The sequence below is a fragment of the Aethalodelphis obliquidens genome, unplaced genomic scaffold (genome assembly GCF_003676395.1).
Source record: "Aethalodelphis obliquidens isolate GAN/ISIS:26980383/991018 unplaced genomic scaffold, ASM367639v1 scaffold55, whole genome shotgun sequence".
Lineage (NCBI taxonomy): Eukaryota > Metazoa > Chordata > Mammalia > Artiodactyla > Delphinidae > Aethalodelphis > Aethalodelphis obliquidens.
The window spans coordinates 4,295,216-4,319,109 of NW_020837999.1; the positions used below are offsets into that span (position 1 = coordinate 4,295,216).

Below are 23,894 nucleotides of genomic sequence, written 5' to 3' on the forward strand. Positions count from 1 at the left end.
TTTTTTCTTATTTATCTGTGTACCTTAGCACTGAGTACTGTACCTGACCCATAGTAGCACTCAATGAAAATTTGTGATTCAGTCAACTCACCTCCCTCTCACTTAATAAGATCCCTCCCTTGGATCTCCATTCTGCCCTCTGAGATACACAGAATTCATGAGCTCCCTCTTCCACATGACAGCCCTTCAGATATTTACAGAGAGCACTGCTAAGTCTGCTTCCAAGTCTCCCTGTATCCATTCTAACTGCCCCGATTCCTTCAGCCAGTGTTCACATGACACTGTCTCCAGGTGCCCCGGAATCCTGACTGCCTGGCCTTTCATTGGAGTCTCTCCGCACTTGTGACTCTCAATCCTAAAGCAACTCAAGGCATGTGGCTTGACAAGGCACTGCCTCTCTCCATCACCTTGGTCACTGCACTTTCTTAATACAATCTAAGATATTCATGGGCTTAGCAGCCATGCTCCATTCATTGCCATCCTCTTCATCTTGTAACCCTTGCTCTCCCATGCATCCGGCTTTTTCCACCATTTACAAATGGTGTTGCAACCAGGCTGAGCCACTGAGTGGCCCACACAAACCAGTGTGGTGAGAGTTTCATTAAGTTTGGACAGGCAGCTGCAGAGACCAGAGAGTCTGATAAGAGAGGGCACAGGTTACTGGGAGATGAAAAGAGCCTGGTCCACTCAGTGCATTTTAAACTCAAGAGGACCAAGAGGTGTGGGACTTGTGTGGAATCCAAACTCGCCATCAGGAGCCACAGTCTATTTGAGCTCAGGGCTCCCAGGAGCAGGAGAGCAGCATAAATTTCAGTGAGGCAAAGCTAAGTGGTAATGGACTTTAAGTCCTCTCATACATAGTTAATTTGCAGAATAAATTGGTCAGGGCAACAAAAGGATTTAACACCCAAATTCATTTGCAAAACCAGAAGCTAGATGAGCATCGAGAGGAAAATGGAGACCGTTACAACATTCCCTTGCCGGTTGGAGTAGTAGTATTATTGAATAATATTTTTATTAAAAATTTCTAGACCATTTGATAGTTAAAGATATTTATAAGCGAGTCCTTGCAGCACCCGGCAAGGCATCAGATCTCTTGCTGTGGAGCCACACAAGCCCCGAAGACTCCCGCCTGCCCCGGTAACTCAGGTTAGCATCCCGAACACACACACACAAACACACACACACACACACACACACACACACACACACCCACACACCCACACACCCCCCCCACACACACACCACACACACACACACACACACACACACACACACCCCACACACACACACACCACACACACACACACACACACACACACACACACACACACTCTGTACACAGCGGACTGCCGAGTTTTTGTAATGTGGAGGCAAGGCAAGTCATGGTCATATGTCAGTTTTACCCATTCCAGAATCGTCACGGGGTGTCCCCAGACTGTGCTCCTCTTGTCCAGGTTTGCAGCGAGAAAGAAAAGAGGTGACGAGGTAGGAGCTGGAACCAATAGGAGAAGAGATGGAATCAGTGGAGTCACAAAGAGAATGTTGCTGGGCTGATGGTCCTGGCAAAGCTAAAGGCGCTCATGGGCACCCCCAGCTGAGAAATAACGCCCAGTGGTGAACAAAGGGAATCGTCAATTTCACTCTGTGGATATGGCCAGAAGCTCACAGAGGGCCCAGTGGAGCCCTCAACATTGGCAGAGGCCAGAGCTGGTGCAGGGAGCTCCCTGTTCTCTACGCTCTCTCTGTTTCTGTTAGTTTTCTCCCTCTACTTGACCCCGGGCTATTCCCCTGTGTTTTTCTGGCTCCTTCTTGGGGAGCACCAGGAAAGAGGGAAGGCACCGGCCCCTGAGTGGTCTGGGGGTGCACACTTGGCTCCTCATCTCAGCCTTCCAGACTGGAAAACAAGACTGGGGAAAAAAGCCTTTAATCTCCAGACAGGGGCACAGAAAGTTCTTTCCTGGTGGCCCCGCTGAGCTTGCCCACTCCTCATGTGGTCTTTCTGCTAATGGAGATTTGAAAATAACTAATCCCGCAGGTGTTCCTCATTTTCACCTCTCTCCCAGCCTCGTCCTCCCTCCCACTCCCTCTCTCCATGCTGCTCTGTCTGTAGCGAATCAGCAGGGATAATCTACTGCAGCTCTGCACATCCGGAAGGCTGTGACTCTGAATCTCTTATGTCAGGTTTGTTTGTTTATTTATTTATTTATTTATGCTGGTTTGGAAATGGATAGTTATTGGAATAATAACTACAATAAATTTAGTATCAAGCCAAGAAGATATTAACTTTTTTTTTTAACTATCTTTACCATTTGGAATCACAAGTTGAATTTTCAAAAAATAAAGAAAATGGATAAAAAAATGATACCATGCATTGTAAGCTATAAGACGTGGTGTTATCATCAATAATCTTCATATTGATAATTGTACTTTAAAAAAAAATGCCTGGCAATGATCATCCATTTCACAGAGAAATCTACTTCATGATGGAGTTTGGAAAGGCAAGAACAGTGAGTTAAGGGTTCAACCTCTGTGGCCCAGGTCCCTTTGGCCTGTTCTCCTCTTCTCTACCAGGAGGAGGTACATGAGAATCATCAGCTGGCCTGTGGATGAGATGGGGGACTCTGATGCCATTGAGATTTAGCCAAAGTACAGGGCTTCAGGGCTGGTTCTTGATCCTCTGAGGCCTTGGGGGCCATCTTCAGTCTGGCTACACACAGCTGCGGCTGGGCTGGGGACGCTGATGGAGCTGGAAACTTCTTCCCTCTTCCCATTGTGCTGGGAGGAGGTCAAAGGGATGGATGGCCAGCCCCCAAATGGCCAGCCAATGCATCGTCACTGGCTGTGGGGCAGGGCAGGGCTGACTGTCAGTGTCACAGTGTTAGAGGCTATGGCTGCTCCAGTGGGTTGGATAGTGTCCCCCCAAAATCAATGTCCATCTGGAACCTCACATTGTGACCTTATTTGGAAATAGGGTCTTTGCTGATGTAATTTGGATGAGGTTATCCTGGATTTAGGGTGGGCCTTGTGTCTTTATAAGAGAAGGCAGAGGGAGATTTGGACACACACACACACAGAGAAGAGGGCCAGGTAACACCTGAGGCCAAGATTGGAGTGATGCAACTATAAGCCAAGAAACACCAAGGATTGCCAGGAGCCGCCAGAAGCTAGAAGAGGCAGGAAGGATCCTCCCCTAGAGCCTTCAGAGGGACCGTGGTCCTGCCGACATCATGGCTTTCGACTTTTAACCCCCAGAACTGGAGAAATAAATTTTTGTTGTTTTAAGCCACTCATGTGGTGTCATTTGTTATGGCAGCCTTAGGAAACGAAACAGGAAAGATTTGATATGAACGAAAACCTTGGCCATCCACCGAGAGTCACATGAGAGGCATTTGGTGAATAAAGATATGAGACTGTAACAGGCAAATGAAAAACCGGAATCATATAAACATTATAAATGTGGGTGTTACAAAAATAAGCTCAAAATGGATTAAAGACCTAAATGTAAGGCCAGAAACTATCAAACTCTTAGAGGAAAACATAGGCAGAACACTCTATGACATACATCACAGCAAGATCCTTTTTGACCCACCTCCTAGAGAAATGGAAATAAAAACAAAAATACACAAATGGGACCTAATGAAACTTCAAAGCTTTTGCACAGCAAAGGAAGCCATAAACAAGACCAAGAGACAACCCTCAGAATGGGAGAAAATATTTGCAAATGAAGCAACTGACAAAGGATTAATCTCCACAATTTATAAGCAGCTCATGCAGCTCAGTAACAAAAAAACAAACAACCCAATCCAAAAATGGGCAGAAGACCTAAAGAGACATTTCTCCAAAGAAGATATACAGACTGCCAACCAACACATGAAAGAATGCTCAACATCATTAATCATTAGAGAAATGCAAATCAAAACTACAATGAGATATCATCTCACACCAGTCAGAATGGCCATCATCAAAAAATCTACAAACAATAAATGCTGGACAAGGTGTGGAGAAAAGGGAACACTCCTGCACTGCTGGTTGGAATGTTAATTGGTACAGCCACTATGGAGAACAGTATGGAGGTTCCTTAAAAAGCTAAAAATAGAACTACCATATGACCCAGCAATCCCACTACTGGGCATATACCCTGAGAAAGCCATAATTCAAAAAGAGTCATGTACCACAGTGTTTATTGCAGCTCTATTTACAATAGCCAGAACATGGAAGCAACCTAAGTGTTCATTTACAGATGAATGGATAAAGAAGATGTGGCACATGTATACAATGGAATATTACTCAGGCATAAAAAGAAATTGAGCTATTTGTAATGAGGTGGATGGACCTAGAGTCTGTCCTACAGAGTGAAGTAAGTCAGAAAGAGAAAGACAAATACCATATGCTAACACATATATATGGAATTTAAGAAAACAAAATGTCATGAAGAACCTAGGGGTAAGACAGGAATAAAGACACAGACCTACTAGAGAATGGACTTGAGGATATGGGGAGGGGGAAGGGGAAGCTGTGACAAAGTGAGAGAGTGGCATGGACATATATACACTACCAAATGTAAAATAGATAGCTAGTGGTAAGCAGCCGCATAGCACAGGGAGATCAGCTCAGTGCTTCGTGACTACCTAGAGGGGTGGGATAGGGAGGGTGGGAGGGAGGGAAATGCAAGAGGGAAGAGATATGGGGACATATGTATATGTATAGCTGATTCACTTTGTTATAAAGCAGAAACTAACACCATTGTAAAGCAATTATACTCCAATAAAGAGGTTAATAAAAAATAAATAAATGTGGGTGTTAGACAATGCACACACACATTTATTACAATTTGTGATAGGGAGTACCGACAGAGTACCAGGTGCTGGGCTCTCGGGATGCAGGGGTGAGCAAGTCCCACCCTGGAAGTGAGTGGGCTGGACAAGACATAAAACTAAACTCAGTCTGTTACAGTGTGGTAGGTACCCCTCTGGACACACACAGGCACTAAGTACCTTCTGCTAGGGATGATGGGAGCAGAGTGGCATATATATATATATAGAGAGAGAGAGAGAGAGAGAGAGAGAGAAGGATGGAAGGTAGGGAAGAAAGAAAAGAGGGGAGGGAGGGAGGAAGGAAGGAGGGAAGAAAGAAAAGAGAGGTGGGGAGGGAGGAGGAAGGGAGAGGAAGAAAGGAAAAGGGAAAGAAAGACATTTTTAGGGTGTGTTGGGACAACAGTTATATCCACCGGGTCTCCCACAGCCCACAGACGTGTGCACTAAGTGCTCTGTGCACGTGCTTCCGGACAGTCCCTGTGAGCCACTCAGGCTTCCTGGCCTGGCCTGTATGATGAATCCTAATGAGGCTTTGAGTTGCAGCCTTGAGGAATTACAGGCAGTCAGAGTAGAAAGAGCTAAAAACCTTTTACTTCTTTCCATCCCTGTGTGTTTGTTGAACGCTTATCAAGTGCGGGGCCTGGGTGAGAGCCACGACGCTCCAACAAAACGGAGGCAGCTTCTTGCCCACTGGGGACGAGCAGTCTCGCTGATTAGAAGAGCTCATTTTTGTAGTAAAAGCTTTAGGGCTTCCCAGGAATTCTTGGATTTTATTTTTGTTCCTCTTGAGACGCATGGGCTGTTTAGAGATGCATATTCAGGCATCTTTAAAGTGGTGGTTGCATCACTGGGCTGTCTTTATATTTTCCTTTTCACACCAAGTTTAAGATTGAAAAGAGGTCAGGTTTTTTTTTTTTTTAGCACTTGGGGTCACTGCTGGACAAAGGCTGTCTTTGCGTCTTTATTGATTCCTTGGTAGAGGCTGCTCTCCTGCTATTTCTTGGACTCAACCTCTCATCCCAAAAGGAACATCACTATTACTGACCAAAAAGAGGCTGACGGAGGCTTTGGCCAATTTGTCAATTTGTTACGAAATTAAACCTGTTCCCACATCAAAGCTGACTAAGAGCTTTTGGCAAGGACAAAGCACTGCAGCTACACCAAAACCTCAGCTTCACATGAACCTGCTGAACCAGGAGCCTCAACCAGGCAATTATTTGTTTGACAACATGCCTATGAAGAGGGGGGCAATCTTCAGAAAATGTAACCTTATGTTATTGATCCACTTTTTAAGAGCTGTTTGGGGACGAGATACCATTTTCTTTCTGTCCCCTACAGCTTCCACATCTGCATGGTCATAATTGACGAACAAAATCATCACCTGCAGGTGCCTTGGGGAAAGGTTTAATTCTGTTTGGTAGGCAGTGCTTCATGAGTGCGGCAGAAAATTGGAAAACAACATTTTTAGAGAAGAAAAATGTCAACAAGAACTGGAGGAAAACTAAGCATTTTCTGCTAAGTACCAGTTAAAGAAAACATTTAATTTTCCAGAAGACACCTTTTCTTGAACATCCCATTAATGGTGCTTTGCTGAGGTGCCCAGTGGGTATTTGATGACCACTGACTATTACACTGGACTTCACCACACCCAGACATGCTGTTCATGCTTATAACAAAGACATCTGATCTATTTCCAGAAATTTCTTGAAGGAATACCTTAAAGAAACTTGAAGAAACCTTCAAATTTCTTGAAGAACCAGAGCTGAAGTGTACACTAACTTTAATTTTTTTTGGTTTACATTACATCCCTGTATCTTATTTATTTTATACTTACTAGTTTGTACCTCTTAATGTAACTTTAATTTTAGAACACAAAGGATACATCCTGACAAAGGATTTTTGTCTTTTAATTGTGGATTTATTTGTAAGAAAGGACAAGAGTATAAACTCTCTGGAATTGGGACTGTTTCCGAACATGTTGGATAGTTGTCTAGTATTTAATCCCCAAAGAAAGATGTGCTTCCTCTGAGCTAATGGGTAGTGATGAATGTGTAGTGGGAAAGGTGGATGGGCTCCAGTGTGCAGGCTGAGACTGGGCAGAGTAGAAAAAGTGCAGAAGGCATGGTTCTCTGTGACCGTCCTTGGGGTCTAGAATGCCTCTCTCTCTTGCTGTCACACTGCCTTGTTTGCTGGTGAAGTGGTCCACACAATGTTGAATCCCAGTACAATGCTATCGCTCAGCTCTCAGAGCTGCCTAGAACCCCACAGCAATGTACCTCCACCTCAGCTACTGGTACCCATGGCCCCGCAGGCCCAGGACACCAGTCTGGCCTTTTGACACATTGTGACATTAGTGACCACAACTTTCTCACATTTTCTAGTCGCAGGAGAACCACTGTCTGCTCTTCAGCGCCACAGTCGGCTACCCCTTTTCTTAAGCGTAAATCCTTAAGTGCCAAGGTGATTGCCCAGTGCACATTAATAACCTCTAAGATATGTGTGTATACTTTCAAAATTTGCAAAATGTATTTTTGCAGTATTATCTCAAATCTTTGTAACTAGATTATCTCTGACCAATTCCCATTTGTACATGAAAGTAGTGGAACTCACTCTGAGTTGATGTCTCTTTCAAAGAAAACTAGAAAATCTCAAAAGAACCCAAGACAGCAAGGTGAGAAATTAAACCCAGCCTGTCTAGTTAGTACCTGCAGAACACAGGGAGTAGTCACTTTGTATACAAGTCATTATAAATGATTTATTAGTTGGACAAACATTTGTAGGCATTCCATAAATATTTGTTTAATGAATTGTCAAATGCATTAGTTACATTACATGTTAGGCACTGTGGGATATTATAGTGGCGAACAAGACATAATTTCGTCCTTCAAGGAGCCAATCATTTGATGGTGTGGCTGGCAGCAGTGTAGATAAGTAGACAGGCATTGTGAGAATCATTAAGTTTAGAGAGTACTCACTATGTCCCAGCTCCGCTAAACTCTCTGCATGGATTTTATCAATCCATTGTTACCACAGCCTTACTAAATCAGTTATTATTATCATCTCCATTTTATGTATGAGAAAGCCCAGGCACAGAAAGGTTAAGAAACCGCCCCCAAGTTACACAGCTAACAAGTGGTAAGGTCAGAAATCAAGCCCAGGCAGTCTGACTCAGACCTTGCAGAGAAGTGGACGGCTTGGGGGAGGTAAAGTACATAGATTTAAGATTGATTGGGAGAGCAAGAAGGAACCCACAAAGAAGCCAGGATTTCTGGCTCGAGCAATAGGGAAATTGATGCCCTTTGCTGAGCAAGGACCTATGGAAGGAGGAGCAGGTTGCTGGGAGGGTGTGGAGACATGAGGACTGCACTTTGGGACACGTTGAGTTTGAGGTGCCTGTTGAACATTCAGATGGATTTCCAAGCAAGCATATTAAGTTCTATTATACTTGGGGAAGCAATCCCAGCTAGAAATGTAGCTTTGGCTGTCGTCAGATAACGTTTTCTTTTCTTTCTGCTTGATTGCTTGAAGCTTTGGTAAGGGGCTAGAGACTATCTACAGATGCGTTGGCTTTATTCTTTATGTTTGACTTGTTTTTAAAATTCAAATCTATGGTCATGACTTACTATATTCACTCCCCTTTTCCCTCCAAAAAAAAAAAAATATATATCCATGGATATATAGATAGACATAGATAGAAAGAGATATGGAAATGGATATATACACCTAAACCAGGGAAAGGAGTTTCAAATATGAAGAAGACACAATCCCTGCCCCCAGAGCACCCGTTATCTCCTATTGAGGTGTAGAGAGAAGTGGCCGGGTCACGCCCTATCCACTTGTCCCTGATTATGAATCCATCGTATTGTATTTTGGTAAGATCTCAGAAAGTGTGTCTCATGGCAGGTCTAGGAGTTCAATTTAAGGCCATCCAGAGCGACCTGACCCTCTCTGTTTACAGACATAACTAAACACCGTAAGAGGCTGATTTGACCCTGGGTGCATGGGTGGAAATGTGAATTCGGGTAACTTCAGGATTTCTGGTGTGAACAGGAGTAGACTGGGGTGGGGGTAGGTCATGGAAATCAGGGTGTCCGTGGGCTTCAGGGTGCAGTTCACTATGGCTGGGCTTCATTTACCCCACGTCAAGCTTTCTTTCCTGTGGGTCCTAAGCTGTCTCCAAAAGCTGGGATCTGACAAGTTTGCATTTGATTTTTTTTTTGGCTGCCTAATGAACTGCCTCTGTAGTTCTAGCTGTGATGTCATTAGCATCTCATTGCCTTGGGCACCGACTCAGGAGAGAGATTCTTAAGCAGTCCCAGAATCCTACAGGAATGGTACCAATTTACTTCATAACAACTAATTCACCTTCATGACCTGTCAGTTTCCAGCAGCAGAGCATACCCTGCATGAGGATGGTCAGTCACTTTTATCATCCTCCTGTGCTCCTGAGTCTAGGTGGGTCAATATGTACATGCCTAAGGCCACAGGCACATCCACAAAGAGATTTTGAACACTGAGGATGCCAATAATCTCATAGCACAGTATTCTATTGGGGAAATTCATCCACTATGTGCTGTAGGATACAGATTTAGCCTAAAGCAAATGGCATTTATTTATAGCAGACTGTATTTGCAGAATGCTTTGCAGTTTTGGGGTTGTTAACGACATTCCAGGTTGGCTGTTCTTCTACTTGTAAGAAAACTAAGTGTGATGAGGACCCCACAGCCTCCCCTGAGAGCAGTAGGGTGAATTTTGCAAACGGGGCTGAGTAGGGGGGAGCACACTTGGGTATTCTTGGTCAGAAGTTACCTTTGTCAGTTATATTCTTTTAAGACCTTAATTGTAGCTTATTTTTGTCCAGAAACTGTGTATTTGTTGAAATAGATTAAGAAACAAGATAGTGTCTCAAATTACTAGAGCATTTCTACCCAGGATCTAGAGGGCAGAAGAGAGACAAAGTAAGAAAGGACTGTCATTGGAGTGGACATAGAAGAAGGTGGCCATTGAACCATAAGGAAATAAGGCAGAGACTCTTCCCTCCACTCTCCACACACAGACCTCGCCACCACCCACTCCAACACTGAGCTGGGGTTTAAAAGCAAATGTCAAAGCTCAGACTCTCCTGAAGCTTTTAGGTTTGAACTCTTTCCTCCCCACAGACACGTTGGTTATTGGTACTCTCTTTGGGCAAAGGGAGATTTATCTGGGCTTTCACCACTGGACTCCATCATTTTAAGGAGTATTTCCCGATCGTATCTTTAATGGCGCATGGAAAATGCATTTTCTTTTTGAAAAATCTCTCTCATACACACACGTCTATTCTTCGCTGGAGCCTGAATAGATGGCTTTGGGGAGTTAGCTGCTCATTACTTCTGTGTAAATCTCGCTCCTCTCTAGACAGCTCCATCCTGCATGATGAGGGGACCAGAGGGGCAATTCGTCTTGGCCTCCAGCAGGGCCTGCTCTGTATGGGCCTGAATATTATCAGGAGAAGGAAAATACAATTCTGATGAAAACAAGAGTTTGGTGGCCTCTCACCATCTTCCTCTGTAAACCCCTTCCTGTGCTTCTCTACGTCCTAATCTTACACCAATCCAGGGCTGAAGGATACTGAAGGGGATTAGTTGCATCTTGATTTTAATTGGGAAAGCCAGAAGACGGAAGCAAGGGGAGCAGCCCCTCAAATGTTTACAGCGATTACAAGCCTTAATGATGCAGCGCTGGAGGGCAGGGAGGCTGTCACTCAGCTCGACTGCATTTGGGGTTGCAGTGCCCTCTCGTGGCCCAATTTGTCTGTCAGATGGTGCACCCTAAGTGATGAATGGGCAGGGGTTGTATATGTCTTATATACGGATATGTATGTAGGGTGCGGGGGTAGTTTCTGGGTGTTTGGGGAGTGAAAGTGAGAGAAAAGAAATCTGGTGGCATATTATTTACCCCTTTAAGTAAACTATACTCCATGTGAAGGATATGGAGGGGGATATATATATATATATATATATATATATATATTTTTTTTTTTTTCCGGTACGCAGGCCCCTCACTGTTGTGGCCTCTCCCGTTGCAGAGCACAGGCTCCAGCCGCGCAGGCTCAGCGCCCATGGCTCACGGGCTTAGTTGCTCCGCTGCATGTGGGATCTTCCCGGACCGGGGTACGAACCCGCGTCCCCTGCATCAGCAGGCGGACTCTCAACCACTGCACCACCAGGGAAGCCTCTGGAGGGGGATTTTTATTTTCCCTTTAGAGTTTTATTTTCCCTTCCTTGTGTCTCTCACAATTATGTCTCTCACTCTATATTTTTCTCCTTAGGATAAGTTTTATGGATTTGTTTTACTCAGCTTTTTATTATTTGATTGAAAGGAAATTGTACCATGACTTTTTTTTTTTTTTTTTAAAGTAACCAGGTGTTATTTTTCCGTAAGTTTATTTTCTGTGGTACCACAGTGGCCACACCGGATTGATCACGCCTTTTCTTTCCTCTCACAGAAGTCATTTTAGAGCTGATATCACCATCTCGTGGTCATTTCATAGAAATGCTTCTTGCAACCTCTTTGTTGAATACTTTCTCACCCAGGAGGTTGAGATGACATGTGGATGGATAATGAAATGCTTGTGAGGGTCAGGAGGGCCAGCAAGAGACCCTCCAGCTCCCCGGCAAGGCTTGCACAGTGAAATGTTTTAAATCTTATCTTGAAAAGAAGCATGGTCTCTTTACTGATTTTTTTTTTTTTCATTTACTTCCTCAATGAACGAGGGCCTGTTTTTCTAGAAATCACATCATAGTTGCAAAGCTCTCACCCCACCCCTACTTATCACAGCCCAGTTCATACAGCCTGTTGAAGAAGATTGGAGGCCTGGCCAGGGGCTGGGTGAGGAGAGTCCTGCCAGGTCGTGGCCGCTTTACGGACCCTCCCAGTGGGGTTCACTGAGTTTCATGAGCCTGAATGTCAATCAGGATGTACACGTGGCTTGGAGTTGACTCTGGGGCTAGCTGGTGTGGGCTTCTGGACTTCCTATTGGAGGCCATCATTCTTGGTTTTGGTGTGTGCTGTCATGCAGTTCTCTTATAACCTAGCAAGGACTTGAACTCAATCTTTGATCCGTTATTACACAAAAGGCACGTGTGAAATTATATTCCATATTTATAGTTTCTAAGTGAGCCTTTGCCTTTGCACACAGAAGGAATCTGGTGTCAATGGAGCTGCTGGTAAAAATGTCTCATCTGCACAGTGATGATGCTCATGTGGGAAACAACAGTGCCGAAATGCCCCTGGACACTTCCAAACGGTGTTACATTACATCGCGAACAAGGGGAGAATAACAGTGCTCCCTGAGCCCCATCAGAGGGAACTCTGCTGTGAAGTCATATCTCACAATTACCTTCTGGAACCACTTTGCAAATCCTTCCAACCAGTTTCCCCAAAGATCTGGTCCCTCAAGCTCGGCACTCTTGATGAGCCTGAGAACCAGAAGGAACATTCTGTGTCTGCCTGTTGTTTCCAAAAGCCCAGCCATCTCCCTGAAATTGTTTCATGTTCGGGCATACAACTGTGCACAAAGGACCAGGGATCTCCTAAGGAACCCAAAGCTTTTTGTTAGCAGATTCTACTTCCATCTTTCTTTAGACTTAATAAATTAAATGAAAAATTATGAAGGCTTGGAAGAGAAATGTCAAGCAATGCTTTCTTCCATAGGGAAGAACTCTTCTGGTAAGCGTTTCCAATGTTTGTCACCAAAGATAAATCAAGAGCTTCCCCAAATACCTTTTATTCATCAATCAAGGGCAATGTGGACCCATCTTTCGGGCTTTGTAGTGCAAATCTTTTTGAAAAAGTCAAACTTCCTTCTGTATCTTTAATACATTGATTAATAATGAAGCAGAGAAGTCCTGTTATTCCCTCTGACTTAACGGCTTTAGGATCAGACAAGACTGGATTTAAATTTCAGATCTCACTCTATACTAGCTGTGTGATCTTGAGGCTCTTGGCCTCGCTTTCCTCATCTATAAAATGGGTGTAATGATAGAACTCATGCGGAGAGTTGTTATAGGGGTTAAGGGAGACCTTTAACAGATCTCACTTTCACTGTACAGACTTGATAAATCTTACTGATAGTTATGATTAGAACTATGATGATGGTGCTTCAACATGCACTAGCCATTGTGTTTTGTGCTCTAAAAATAGTTGGCTGTTTATAACCAATGCTAGAGGTAGGTATTATTAATATCTTCATTTTTGGGTGAAGAAAATGATTCATAGAATAATCACTGCTATTATTGTTTGTATTATTGATGACAGCCATAAATCCAGCAGATACAGCAGAAGCATCCGTCTGAAAGGATCCGTGGCGCTGATGATTCTCAGAAAGGAAGAAAGCCTGGTCTCACATTTGGAAGGGTCATTTCCAGCTGTGTGGGTTTCTGGGAGGATGGGTTCCCCGCATTGAGTGGGATAACAGCATCACATTCTTACCCCCTCAGAGTCATTTTCTGACCTCTCAAGGACTTGAGTCTAGCACTCAGGGGCCACGAGGCCATGCAAGTCCCTGCTCTTTCACCCCCCTCACTGTTCCTTTTTATTTTGTGTCTGCCAGGCAACTCCCCATCCGACGAGTCAGAGGAGCGGGAAAGAGACCCCAAGGTGCTGACGTTCCCAGAATACATTGCCAGCTTGTCCGAGTCTGGCACCAAGCGCATGGCGGCTGGAGTCCGCATGGAGTGCCAGAGCAAGGGACGGTGCCCCTCGTCCTGCCCCCTGTGTCATGTGACATCCAGCCCCGACACCCCTGCCGAGCCAGTTCTGCTGGAGGTGACCAGAGCAGCCCCCATCTATGAACTGGTCACCAACAACCAGACGCAGAGGGTAAGAGGCCTGGGACTCGGGGTTCAAGGTGGCGTCAGCAGCAACAAAGGGCTTTCCAAATGGCCTGAGGGGGCGACAGGGTCAGCTGAGCTCAACGCTACAATACGGAGAGTGAGCCTTTTCATTTAACTACTCCAGCCACCTAATTTGCTTAGATTTGCATTTTTGCATATTAAATCAAATCAATGCATCTGCAACACCCATGGTGATGACTCAGGAGTTACCGCTTGGCATTTGTACAGGTCTTTGAGCAACAAGGGCTGGAAGGAGGAAGGGAGATAAGGAGGCATAGCAATCACAGTCACCAGAGCTTTGTTCAGAAAGCCTCAGGGGGTGGTTGTGGGAGGGGACTCAGCAGTACCACCCCCTTGTTGGCCCGGCAGGTGGGCCAGCTCCCCTAACTGATCCAGGACTGGGTCAGCTAGGCTAGAAGGAGCACATTAGGTGCAGATCCCCAAGGGAAGGATCTGCCCACCTTAGTCTGGAGGGGGTTGGTTTTCTGCCCATCACTCTGACTCTTAAGAACAAAACTCCACGTCCATGCAGATCTTTCTGCCTTATATTATGCAGCTGGGTCATGACATTTCCCAGCCACTCCTCTTTTTCCTCTGCCCCTCCCTTTCCCAAGGTGCTAGCGGGAAATGAATGGACCCAAAAGGGTAAGCTAAATAAATGCAGCAGAGGCAGTGACTTACCTCATTTCCTAGCTCTCTGATCTTCTCAAGGATGTTAAGAACAGAGCGGGGCAAAACACAGACAACAACGACAACAATGACAAAAATAGAAAACACAAAAGCTCAGGGTGGGGGACTTCTGAGACTAGGCAGAGCCACTTTGGGGAAGAGATAGAGTAGAGTCACAGCAGTGAGCTGCTTGCCTGCCTGAGAGGTGTGTCTCTCCAGGTGGGGTGATAATTGCTTTCTCTTTTCTCTTTCAAGGGACACCTGGTGCATCACAGTTTGTTTCATAGGTGATGCTCAAACCAACAGGAGGGATTTTGCATGTGTGTGTGTTTCTCTCTCCTCTCTGCCTCTGCTACAGATACTTCATTGAATGTTTGAAAATAAGGTTTTTCACAGGAACAAAAAAGATAAATTGTTCCTTTGGCCTGAAAATTTCTCTTCACTCTGATAGAAGTGACTATGGGAAGAGAAGTGGGAGAGAAGAGACCACTGGAGGTGGGCTTGAAAGGATGATGAGAAGGAGGGGTTTGTGTCACCATGGAAACCCCAAAACTGCAGTGCTTTTAATCCAATGCCCAGCGCTCCCCTTACATGTCCCACTCTGTCTTCTGTGAGCACCCAAGGCTGCTTCTCTGAGCACCCCAGGAGCTCCTGTGCACTTGCCTGGGAGCAGCAGAATCAGGGAGCTCACGCATAGAACCATCCTATGGGACAGGGCATGCGAAGCTGCAGACAGGGAAGAGCTTGGCGGGAGAGGGGGGCCTGGAGCCCCTGCTTCCTGTCAGGCCAGTACCAGCAGAATGAGGAAGCTGAAGGAAGTCTTGTCTTTAGCATCGCCCCTTTCTGGATCCCCTGCTTGCCAGAATTTAGCCCCTCTCTGTCTCCCTGCACTGGTCTTAGGAGAGTGGTTGAGAGATACCTCCCATCTGGCCATATTTTGAACCTTTAATTTCTAAACACACAGAAAGGTGGCCTGAGCAGGAGTTCAGTCACCATATCTTCTCTCTTCTTCCTTAGACATTGTCTGTGTCCACCATTCCCTCCACTCCTCTGCTTTTCTTTCTAATTGTGCCCTTTCTACGAAGGAATAGAGATGAGGAGTGATGAAGCAAAGGACCAGTGGAGGGGAGCTAAGTCCTGGCATTAGTAACTCGCTGTGTTCCTATCCCTACCTGTCTGGTAGATCTTCAGGCCAGTTTTCCAACCTCTTGGCCTCACTGTCTTCCTTCTGTCGGACTAAATAATCTCCGATGCCATATTTCAGTCTAGTCTGTGATTGCAATTTAGAAACAAGTAGATCAAACCATATGACAAACCAGGTGTGTCAAACCCAACAAACTTGAAGTCACCACCTTCCACCCTAAACTATACCTGCTTGTGCTTCCACTTCAGTGAACGGCATTCTTTGCTACCAAGTTGCCCAAACTGGAGACCAAGGATGCTTCCTAGACCTTTCTTGTCCCTAACATCTAATCCATCATCTAGGGCCACAAATATCTCAAATCCGTCCTCTTTTTATTATACCCCCTGTCACAGCCTAACTATTTCAGTCATCTATTGTAATATCAGGCCACCATCTTCTTGTTACAGTACCTTCTTACTGGTTTCCCTGTTAGACCAGTCAGAGTCATCTGACTAAGTAGTCTTAAGGCTGATATGAACTTCTGATCATATAGCAGCAAGGTCATTCAGTGGCTCTGCAGAATCTATTGAATAAATCTAAAGTCCTTAGCACATCATTACAAGGGCAGTTCACGCTCCGACTTTGTCTTCGCTTACGTGGTTAGTCTGTACCCACTCTATACTTTATGCTTTATCCTCCAAAATTTAACTCCTTGTACCTCCTTAAACAAAACGCGTTTTCTCCCATGCATCTGGCCCTTCAGACTTGCAACTCTTTCTCCCGGAAGTGCCTTTTCCCACATTACTGCCACTGGCAAACTCTTAACTGTTACTTCCAAGTTTCAGCTCAAACATGACTCTCCCTTACACTCGCAGGCCAACCCGATGTTCCTTCGTGTAGCTCCCACTGTATACGTGCATACACCTTTTAAAGCATGCATCACCTACTATCCTAGTGTTTATATAGTTGTTCACTCTCCTCTAGACTGTGAGAAACTTTCTCTTCTATGAAATCCCAGTGCCCAGCAGTGGTCACACATAGTTGGCATTCTGCAGAATGAATGAACGAAGTGATGAATAAATGGACAAATGAATGGATAGATGAACTTGGCTTGAAAGTTCAGCTCCTTGGACTTCCCTGGTGGCACAGTGGTTAAGAATCCGCCTGCCAATGCAGGGGACATGGGGTTTGAGCCCTGGCCCGGGAAGATCCCACATGCCTCGGAGCAACTGAGCCTGTGCTCCACAGCTACTGAACCTGCGCTCTAGAGACCACAAGCCACAACTACTGAGCCCGTGTGCCACAACTACTGAAGCCTGTGTGCCTAGAGCCTGTGCTCCACAACAAGAGAAGCCACGACGGTAAGAAGCCCACGCACAGCAAGGAAGAGTAGCCCCCACTCGCCACAACTAGAGAAAACCTACGCGCAGCAACGAAGACCCAATGCAGCCAAAAATAAAAATAAATAAAATAAATAAATTTATATATTAAAAAAAAGTTCAGCTGCTTTCCTTAGAGAAAAATAATAAAAATTGGAAAATTCGATTTCTTTTCTGGAATCAGGATTAAATCTAATAACAAACAAGATTCCTATGGAATGCCTGGCACATTGTAGGTACTAAGAAAAATGTAGTTTTCCTTTCTCTTCCTTTCCCAAAGCGTTCCTTCTTGTTTCCTCTCTTGTACCCTCATCCTACCTACACAGTTACCTCTCGCCCAGGGTTTAGAGAGTAGGAACTCTCAGCGAATGGTCTGAAACGGCATTTAGAATGTTTGTCATCATATGTATTGTCATCAATAACTTTGGAAGGAAAATCTGATCGGGTTGCTCCCCTGTTTGAAACACTTTGATGGTTTCCTGTTGCTCTTAGAATGTGACACCCACCCCCACGTGGTGTCCTAAGGCCTTTGTAATCAGCCTGCCACCCTCTCACTTTCTTAGCATCTCTTTGCCCCTGCCCCCGCTCTGTCTCTTACAGCAAGATGAACTTTTTCTCAGTTGATTTTAGAAGTCAAGTTTCTTGCAGGCTAAAGTCTTCTTAATATTGGTTTTTCTACCTGGAATACTTCCCCAAGCTTACTCTTACTCTTACTCTTACTCTCCCCAAGATTACTCTTGACCTATCCCTCCAAGCTCATGGAGGCCTTCCCAAACTCCTCTGTGAAATTGGCCCCCTCCTTGTCCCTTCTGCCACCATTTCACCCTTTTCTGGAGCCCTTATCACAGTTCTGGTTATTTATATAACTTTTGTTTGTTTATTATTTAGCTGTAAGACTTAATGCAAGCAGGGGCCATATATATCTTATGCACTGTATCCTTGATGCTTAGGACAGGAAATCGTTCCTACAGGTACTTAGCCAATAATAGTTGATTGAAGACTGTAGGGCAGCAGCCATGATGTCTTCTTTATTCTGCTCATCTCAAAGGATGTCTGTTTTCCTAGTTAAAGAAAATACACCTTTTGATTTGAATTTGGTTTAGTCAGGTAAAGCATAAAGTGAGCACCTACTGTGAACTGGTATTCATCTTGGGAGCTGGTGGATACTATGTTAATCAAGAGAGCTTGGTGTTTCCATCAAGCCTGAGATGTAAAATCCGTCCTGTTACCCATTTACTAACCTGTGACCGTGAGCAAGTTACCTAACCTTTTGGACTGTAAGTGTCCTCCACTGTGAATCATGATAACTGTCTAACATGGAGTTCAAATTAAAGTGTTACTAAACCGAAGTCGGGTCTGCTCACCCACGCACAGTAAAGCCAATCTACTGACACCAGATTGTGGTGAAGGAAAATGCAGCGTTTATCGTAAAGGTGCCAATACAAGGAGGACAGGTGGCTTGTGCTCTAAAACCCCAAACTCCCCAAAGGCTTTCAGGAAAACAATTTTAAAGCCCAGGTGAGGGAGAGGGGTTGCAGAGTGTGTGATCAACTTGTGCACAGTCTCTGATTGGTTGATGGTGTGGTAACAGGCCAGTGTCGCAGGGGTTAACATTATCAGTCCTTAGGCTGCAGGAGGCCTGAGAGCTACTTGCTCATGGTCATCAAGTAGTTAACATCTTCCATTTGCTGGGGGGGTTTCGCATCTGTAAAACAACTCAGGAAATGTGCATCAGATGCTATTATCTAGGCACTTCAGAGAGGAGCTAAAGCAGAGGTATGGGGGAAGGGTCTGCCCCCAGAAGGCTCCATAGGGTCTGCTCCCTTACAAAAGTGTTAGCATTTAAAGGGTTTTGTCTCCTTAGGTAGGTTTATGCCTAGGTATTTTATTCTTTTTGTTGCAATGGTAAATGAGAGTGTTTCCTTAATTTCTCTTTCAGATTTTTCATCATTAGTGTATAGGAATGCAAGAGATTTCTGTGCATTAATTTTATATCCTGCTACTTTACCAAATTCATTGACTAGCTCTAGTAGTTTTCTGGTAACATCTTTGGGATTCTCTATGTACAGTATCATATCATGTGCAAACAGTGACAGTTTTACTTCTTCTTTTCTGATTTGGATTCTTTTTATTTCTTTTTCTTCTCTGATTGCTGTGGTTAAACTTCCAAAACTATGTTGAATAATAGTGGTGAGAGTGTGCAATCTTTTCTTGGTCCTGATCTTAGTAGAAATGGATTCAGTTTTTCACCACTGAGAACAATGTTGGCTGTGGGTTTGTCATATACGGCCTTTATTATGTTGAGGTAAGTTCCCTCTATGCCTACTTTCTGGAGAGTTTTTACCATACATGGATGTTGAATTTTGTCGAAAGCTTTTTCTGCAACTATTGAGATGATCATATGTTTTTTCTCCTTCAGTTTGTTAATATGGTGTATCACATTGATTGATTTGTGTATATTGAAGAATCCTTGCTTTCCTGGGATAAACCCCACTTGGTCATGGTGTATGATCCTTTTAATGTGCTGTTGGATTCTGTTTGCTAGTATTTTGTTGAGGATTTTTGCATCTGTGTTCATCAGTGATATTGGTCTGTAGTTTTCTTTTTTTGTGACATCTTTGTCTGGTTTTGGTATCAAGGTGATGGTGGCCTTGTAGAATGATTTTGGGAGTGTTCCTCCCTCTGCTATATTTTGGAAGAGTTTGAGAAGGATGGGTGTTTGCTCTTCTCTAAATGTTTGATAGAATTTACCTGTGAGGCCATCTGGTCCTGGGCTTTTGTTTGTTGGAGGATTTTTCATCACAGTTTCAATTTCAGTGCTTGTGATTGGTTTGTTTATATTTTCTATTTCTTCCTAGTTCAGTCTTGGGAAGTTGTGCTTTTCTAAGAATTTGTCCATTTCTTCCAGGTTGTCCATTTTTATTGGCATATAGTTGCTTGTAGTAATCTCTCCTGAGCCTTTGTATTTCTGCAATGTCAGTTGTTACTTCTCCTTTGACAAAAGACCTATATGCAGAAAACTATAAGACACTGATGATGGAAATTAAAGATGATACAAACAGATGGAGAGATATACCATATTCTTGGATTGGAAGAATCAACATTGTGAAAATGACTATACTACCCAAAGCAATCTGCAGATTCAGTGCAATCCCTATCAAACTACCAGTGGCATTTTTCATAGAACTAGAACAAAAAATTTCACAATTTGTATGGAGACACAAAAGACCCGAATAGCCAAAGCAATCTTGAGAAAGAAAAATGGAGCTGGAGGAATCAGGCTCCCTGACTTCAGACTATACTACAAAGCTACAGTAATCAAGACAGTATGGTACTGGCACAAAAACAGAAATATAGATCAATGGAACAGGATAGAAAGCCCTAGGTAAACCCACATACATATGGTCACCTTATCTTTGATAAAAGAGGCAAGAGTATACAATGGAGAAAAGACAGCCTCTTCAATAAATGGTGCTGGGAAAACTGGACAGCTACATGAAAAAGAATGAAATTAGAACACTCCCTAACACCATACACAAAAATAAACTCAAAATGGATTAAAGACCTAAATGTAAGGTCAGACACTATAAAACTCTTAGAGGAAAACATAGGCAGAACACTCTATGACATACATCACAGCAAGATCCTTTTTGACCCACCTCCTAGAGGAATGGAAATAATAACAAAAATAAACAAATGGGACCTAATGAAACTTAAAAGCTTTTACACAGCAAAGGAAGCCATAAATGAGACAAAAAGATAACCCTCAGAATGGGAGAAAATATTTGCAAATGAAGCAACTGACGAAGGATTAATCTCCACAATTTATAAGCAGCTCATGCAGCTCAATAACAAAATAACAAACAACCCAATCCAAAAATGGGCAGATGACCTAAATAGACATTTCTCCACAGAAGATATACAGATTGCCAATAAACACATGAAAGGATGCTCAACATCACTAATTATTAGAGAAATGCAAATCAAAACTCTGATGAGGTATCATCTCACACCAGTCAGAATGACCATCATAAAAAAATCTACAAACAATAAATGCTGGAGAGGGTGTGGAGAAAAGGGAACCCTCCTGCACTGCTGGTGGGAATGTAAATTGATACAGCCACTATGGAGAACAGTATGGAGATTCCTTAAAAAACTACAAATAGAACTACCATACGACCCAGCAATCCCACTACTGGGCATATACCCTGAGAAAGCCATAATTCAAAAAGAGTCATGTACCACAGCGTTCATTGCAGCTCTATTTACAATAGCCAAGACATGGAAGCAACCTAAGTGTCCATCAACATATGAATGGATAAAGAAGATGTGGCACATATATACAGTGGAATATTATTCAGCCATAAAAAGAAATGAAATTGAGTTATTTGTAGTGAGGTGGATGGACCTAGAGTTTGTCTGTCATAAAGAGTGAAGTAAGTCAGAAAGAGAAAAACAAATACTGTATGCTAACACATATATATGGAATCTAAAATAAAAATTGGTTCTGATGAACCTAGGGGCAGGAGAGGAATAAAGATGCAGATGTAGAGAATGGACTTGAGTACATGGGGAGGGGGAAGGGTAAGCTAGGACGAAGTGAGAGAGTGGCATGGACATATATACACTACCAAATGTAAAATAGATAGCTAGTGGGAAGCTGCCACATAGCACAGGGAGATCAGCTCCGTGCTTTGTGACCACCTAGAGGGGTGGGATAGGGAGGGTGGGAGGGAGATGCAAGAGGGAGGAGATATGGGGATATATGTATACGTATAGCTGATTCACTTTGTTATCCAGCAGAAACTAACACACCATTGTAAAGCAATTATACTCCAATAAAGATGTTTAAAAAAAAATAGGGAAAAAAATAAATTAAGGGCTTTGTAAACTCTAAAGCTCTACGCAAATCCTAGTGATAACAGAGAATCCCTGCTCCCTTGAGGCTCCCAGTCCAAGGAGGGGGGCTCAGTATGGACTTTATGTCATCTCTTCTAACCTGGGATGGATGGGACATAGGATACTGGCTTTGGACATGTTGATTTTTGTAGGATTATCTCTTCTTTTTCTTATCGTCTTCTCTTTTTTTCTTTCTTTTAATTGTTTGGCCTAGAACTTTCCAGGATAGCTGTTTCATTTCTCTAATTTATCCATTATGTGTGGGTGTGGTGAGGATGAAACAGAGTGAAGAGAATCAGAGGAAAAGCAGAGGCTGCAGAGGTTGAGTTGACCTGGAGAGAAAGCCCTGAGCTTGCCCTGCGGCTGTCTCAGGCTCTCCCCCACCCTGGGCTGGGGTTGAGGCAGCAGGGCCTCACACAGGGCTCAGTGCCTGTCAGGACCCAGTTCCTCACCAGGGACTTGCCCCTCTCATAAGTTCTCTTCCCTCAGTGATCTAATTTTATCTTGTTGTCCTTTAATTGAATAGTGAATATCTGCTGTGAAACCACTGTATGTAGAGAATTACTCTAGGTTCTATGTTATTAACAAGCTTCCACACAAGACGCAACCCTGTCATTCAAAGACAATAACAATTGCTGTTATTTATTGATGGCTAACATGTACTATTTATATACAACTAATGTGTGCATAGCATAGGCACTATGCCATGCCCTTTGGCATGTGTTTATTTCATCTAATTGTCACAACATCCTTATAAGGAAAGTGCTGTTTTTGTCCCACTTTACCATTGAGGAGCCTGAGTTTATGTAATTTGCCCAAGGTCACATGGCAGTGGTTGGCAGAGCTGGAGTTCTCACCTAGAGGGACTGCCCCAGAGCACAGCTCTTAGCCTGTGTGTCACGTGGTTTCTACCTTCTACAAGGAAAGAGAGGTCTAATGCATAATCACAACCCAAAGCAGAACTGCATAAATATCGTAAGTGAGATACAAAGCCTGCTGAAGGAATGCAGAGGAAATACTGGGGCAGGGTGAAGAGTGCAGAGAAGGATGCTGGGAGAGGCATCTGAGAAAAGGCTGAGTGCCTCTGGCCTGGGGGAGAGTGGTCAAGACTGGCCCTGCTGAGCATATGGGGAAGAGGTCATGTCTCTAGAGCCCTAGGTGTGGAATGATGGTGCGGAATGGGAGGGAGGGAGATGCGAGGTGGAATCAGACTTGATTCCAAGATGACAGCCCTCAACCACAGGGATGAACTATTATGCTAATGAGACAGAGACACCTTACGGGGTCCTACAGGGTCCAGGCTCCCCAGAAACACTTTTCTGGGGTAGAAGTAAATGGAGACGTGGTGCTACAGGCTGCTGACTGGAGTTATTTAGGGCCAAGCAGAGCCCTGATGCTCTGTCTAATTACTCTGGGGACCCAGCCCTGGCTCCCTGATGCTTACTCTTTTCTCTGCCCTCTCTTGCAGCTCTTGCTGGAGGCCACCATGAGCTCCCTCTGGTGCTCCGGGACCGGAGATGTCATCGAGGACTGGTGTCGATGTGACCCCACTGCTTTCGGAACTGATGGACTCCCTGCCTGTGCGCCTCTCCCACAGCCTGTGTACGATTCCCTTTCTCGGCCTTTCTCTTGCTTGTGTGCCTCGCCATTATTCTGCAAACATATGTTAAAGAGTGTCTACTCTTTTCCAAGCCATCGGCTGGGTACTGGGGAACAGAAAGAAAAATATGGTGCAGTACCTGCCTTAGGGGTGCTTTCAGTCTTCTAAGGAGGCAAGTGAACCAATTTAACGGTAGCAGAAATGGTAGGATAAAAGTTATATGAGACATTTAAAGACAGTGTGAAAAGGGAACAGTCAAGTCTGAATTTGAAGAATAGTGAAGGCTTCATAAAGGACATAGCACTTGAATTTCTCCCCAAAGGTGGAGAAAGCAGGACAGCATGGCTAGAAGAAAAGAGGGGTAAATGTAATGTTGCCGTGGAGGAAGATAGAGGTCAGTAATAAGACCCAGGACAGCAACACACTTACTGGGTGTCGGGCACAGTGTGAAGCAGTTAGGTACTGTTATCACCACCACCACCCCCTTTAATAGACAGGGAAATGGATTCAGATGGACTGAATAGTTTTTCC

The 23,894-nt window shown here is 44.1% G+C and overlaps 1 protein-coding gene across 3 annotated transcripts in view; it reads left to right on the forward strand.

Moving 5' to 3' along the window:
• The window catches only part of ASTN1 (astrotactin 1), a 332,481-nt gene that overhangs the window by 280,898 nt on the left and 27,689 nt on the right, over positions 1–23,894 (forward strand). For all 3 annotated transcript variants that reach the window (XM_027086238.1, XM_027086239.1, XM_027086237.1), the window contains exons 17-18: positions 13,411–13,679; positions 23,232–23,365. In XM_027086238.1, coding sequence (XP_026942039.1) covers positions 13,411–13,679; positions 23,232–23,365 — 403 coding nt within the window. The remainder of the gene's footprint in view (positions 1–13,410; positions 13,680–23,231; positions 23,366–23,894) is intronic.